Raw genomic sequence first — 4,250 nt, 5'->3', positions numbered from 1 at the left:
AAATCATCATTTAAAAACTGCATTTTGTATTTACTTGCATTATCTTTGTGTAATATTAAAATTTGTTTGATGATCAGAATCTTTTAAATGTGACAAATATGCAAAAAATAAAAAAAAACAGGAAGGGGGCAAAAACCTTTCAATACCTTTCAAACCTTGCAATTCAATAATGCATTCAAAAATAGTGTATTGTGAACTTTTTTCATTTAAAAGTACTGCTATATGAACAAAAGTGAAGAGAACCCAATCAAACAAATGAGACAAAAATATTTTCTTTGTAATTTATTTATTGAGAAAAATTATCCAGAGTTACATATCTGTGCGGTGCAAAAGTATGTGAATCTCTAGGATCAGCAGTTAATTTGAAAGTGAAATTAAGAGTCCATCTGTTCAGAGGTGTTTTCATTCAGTGAAATGATCAGAAAATCAGGTGTCATTTCCTGCCCTGTTTTATTTAAAGAACAGGGATCTATCAAAGTCTGACCATGTTTATGGAAGTGAATCATGGCACGAACAAAGGAGATCTCTGAGGACCTAAGAAAAAGAGTTGTTGTTGCTCATCAGGCTGGAAAGGTTAAAGAGTTTGGACTCCACATATCCACAGTCAGACAGATTGTGTATAAATGGAGGAAATTTAAGACCATTGTTAACCTCCACAGAAGTGGTTAACCAAAAAAAATCATCCCAAAAGCAAGATGTGTAATAGTCTGCAAGGTTGCAAAGGACCCTATGGTAACTTCTAAGCAAGTAAAGGCCTTTCTCCCATTTGGAATTGAATCATGGCACGAACAAAGGAGATCTCTGAGGACCTCAGAAAAAGAGTTGTTGTTGCTCATCAGGTTGGAAAAGGTTACAAAACTGCCTCTAAAGAGTTTGGACTCCACAAATCCACAGTCAGACAGCTGTACAAATGGAGGAAATTCAAGACCATTGTTACCCTCCCCAGAAGTGGTCCACCAAACAAAGATCACTTCAAAAGCAAGACGTGTAATAGTCCACAAGGTCGCAAAGGAACCCAGGGTAACTTCTAAGCAACTAAAGGCCTTTCTCACATTGGCTAATGTTCATGAGTCCACCATCAGGAGAACACTGAACACCCATGCTGTGCATGGTAGAGTTGCAAGGAGAAAGTCACTGCTGTCCAAAAAGAACATTGCTGCCCGTCTGCAGTTTGCTAAAGATCATGTGGACAAGCCAGAGGGCTATTGGAGAAATGTTTTGTGGACGGATGAGACCAAAATAGAACTTTTTGGTCTGCATTCCAGCATAAGAACCTCATCCCATCTGTGAAACATGGTGGTGGTAGTATCGTGGTTTGGGCCTGTTTTGCTGTATCTGGGCCAGGACGACTTACCATCATTGATGGAACAATGAATTCTGAATTATACCAGCAAATTCTAAAGGAAACTGTCCGGACATCAGTCCATGAACTGGATCTCAAGAGAAAGTGGGCCATGCAGCAAGACAACAACCCCAAGAACATAAGTCGTTTTACCAAAGAATGGTTAAAAAAGAACAATGTTAATGTTTTGGAATGACAGAGTCAAAGTCTGGACCTTAATCCAATTGAAATGTTGTGGAAGGAGCTGAAGCAAGCAGTTCATAGGAGGAAACCCACCAACATCACAGAGTTGAAGTGGTTCTGTACTGAGGAAGGGGCTCCTTCCGGAGCTCCTCCGTGGGACTCGAGACCGGTGAGTGGTGCAGGTTACTCCACCGGCCTCGCTCCGTTCCCACGGCTCTCGGCCCCGCCCCCTCTCGTCACACAGCACAATAATTGTTTTATCTTTGTTATCTTGTTTTTACAATTGTTGGAAGCCAAAATTGTAGTTTAATATCCTGGTTCTTTTTATTATAATGAAAGTTATGGGGACTGGGGCCATTCAACTCTAAAATGACAAAGAAGCACTATAAAAGTGTTTCACATGACTCATGCACTTCAAGCAATTTTACTGAAATCTTCCACTCATACCTGGCTAATGCAACATATTTGATTTGAGAGCCAAAGCAGAGGGCAGGTTTTAAGGGATCCAAACCTTAAGTCTGTTTATTCAGTCTGTTTACTATTATATGACTTCAAAACACATAGTGCACAAATAGTGCGGACCATATTTATGATGCATTTATGGTGCTTGTTTTGTTCTGTTTGAAGCTTGACAGTCCCAAACTCTATTTACTTTCATTATATCAAGAGAAAATTCACCTTTTGCGTTCAACAAAATGATGGCAGAATTCCCTTTTTCATGTAACCTCGTCCTAGTTTCTGGCCAAAACGTCATTCATTCTCTCTCTTTTTGTGACCTTCTTGTAGCTGTCGACTCATTCGACCACAAGAGGTTTTTTGAGATGGTCGGACTGAAGGCGAAGTCAGCTGACGATGTGAAGAAGGCTTTCTATGTCCTAGATGCAGACAATAGCGGCTTTATAGAGGAAGAGGAACTTAAGTAAGATTACACCATTTCTATACTACAAGCAAACCAGCTTGTTACCAGTAAGATTTGTAATTGAAACTCTCAATGTTAAGGGCGAGCACACAGTACATTTGAAAGGTGTTAGACTCTCTTTGTTTCCTCTGTGCAGGTTTGTTTTGAAGCATTTTGCTACAGATGGGAGAGACCTGACCGACAAGGAGACCAAAGCATTCCTGCAGGCTGCGGACAAAGATGGAGATGGAAAGATTGGAGCAGAAGGTAAAATGAAAATAATATACCATAACACCAGGGGCGTCGTGCATCTATTTTATTTATTTATTTTTTGAGGGGGCATCAGTGGGAGCCCTGACTTTGATAAGTGATAAGATATGAAAACACTTTCTTTTTAAAATATAAAAAAGTACTAGAATGAATCTTTTAGAATGACTGATTAAAAATAACTTTTTCATTAGAGTAATTTGAATCAGACACTATGATTCTTATTCTCTGATATCTCACAAAACTGTATATGGATGCACACAAAGTTTTCAAAACTGATTACATTTTAAATGTTTGTGCCATTTATTTCTTTATTGCACTTACAACATTTTAGTTGCAGTCTGTAACCCTTATGAATGTGATGCTTCTACTAACCCATATTATGCACTTTTTTTTTCATCAAAAAAATGCCAATAATCTCTTTCTCTTCCTGTTTCAGAGTTTACTGCTCTGGTTCGTGAATAAGTGACTCAAATACTTGGCCTGTTCATACCTTATGACCCTTTGACCTCAACCTCAGCGTAACGCCCCTGAAGCACAGACACACACTCACTTACACACACCCTCACACGCTTGTACGCCCCATCCTGAACACCTCCCTACACACAGACACACAAACTGACCTTCATGCTATTTATTTTCCTTTTTATACAAAAGTGAGTGTTTCTGCTAGTGTATAGATCAAGAGACCTTTAACAGGGCAAAACCTCATGCCGACAATATGTAGATATATTAGAAAAGAAAACAATGCATTCGCCATCGTCCACTATTCTTCGTCTGTCTTTATCTTCCTTGTATCTCTCGCATTGATCTTTCGTTCCTCTCCTCCCCTCCAAACTCTCTCCATCTCTCCGGTTATAAGCTGTTGTGAAACACACCAAAAGAAGAAAGAGGTCAAGTTGTGAAAGAAAACAAAATAAAGAGACAATGCCTCAAGAGTTCCAGTGTGTAATGAATCTATTTGTGTTCTCTCTCTCTTTTTTTTTTATAATTAGGTGGAAGTATGGTATGTCCTGACAGGGTTGCAAAATTTTGAATTACAGGAATAACTTTCTCTTTTAATTCATGGGTGTGTATTTAAATGGCATTGGCCACACCCCACAGGAAGTTGGAATTGGAATTTGAATGGCAGGATTAAGAGGAATTTAATAAATTGTAATTCAGTGAAATGTATCTATCATCTCTCTCTCTATTGTACTATCTACAGTATCTATCTATCTATAATGAGAGTTATATGAATTTCTTTATATTTCAGTTCATTTTTAATTTTAATTCCTCTCATTCAAATTTTAATTTAAATTCTTTGTTCAGTTTTCTATCTCAATTCTAATTCAGGAATTTACTTAGAATTTAAAAGTCATTCTCAATTTAAATTCTGAATGCTGCACAATCCTGACATCTGACACACAACATACATATATATATATATATATATATATATATATATATATAGTATCTCACAGAAGTGAGTACACCCCTCACATTTTTGTAAATATTTTATTATATCTTTTCATGTGACAACACTGAAGAAATGACACTTTGCTACAATGTAAAGTAGTG

General features: G+C 37.5%; 1 protein-coding gene across 2 annotated transcripts in view; it reads left to right on the top strand.

The window, feature by feature from the left end:
- The window catches only part of LOC107690741 (parvalbumin-7-like), a 52,979-nt gene extending 49,746 nt beyond the window's left edge, over nt 1-3,233 (top strand). For both annotated transcript variants that reach the window (XM_016489149.1, XM_016489150.1), the window contains exons 3-5: nt 2,312-2,444; nt 2,581-2,690; nt 3,130-3,233. In XM_016489149.1, coding sequence (XP_016344635.1) covers nt 2,312-2,444; nt 2,581-2,690; nt 3,130-3,155 — 269 coding nt within the window. In that variant the 3' untranslated portion in view covers nt 3,156-3,233. The remainder of the gene's footprint in view (nt 1-2,311; nt 2,445-2,580; nt 2,691-3,129) is intronic.
- The last annotated feature ends 1,017 nt before the right edge of the window (nt 3,234-4,250 follow it).

This window comes from Sinocyclocheilus anshuiensis, unplaced genomic scaffold (genome assembly GCF_001515605.1).
Source record: "Sinocyclocheilus anshuiensis isolate Anshui unplaced genomic scaffold, SAMN03320099.WGS_v1.1 scaffold2556, whole genome shotgun sequence".
Classification (NCBI taxonomy): domain Eukaryota; kingdom Metazoa; phylum Chordata; class Actinopteri; order Cypriniformes; family Cyprinidae; genus Sinocyclocheilus; species Sinocyclocheilus anshuiensis.
This window is presented reverse-complemented; position numbering and strand designations above follow the sequence as displayed.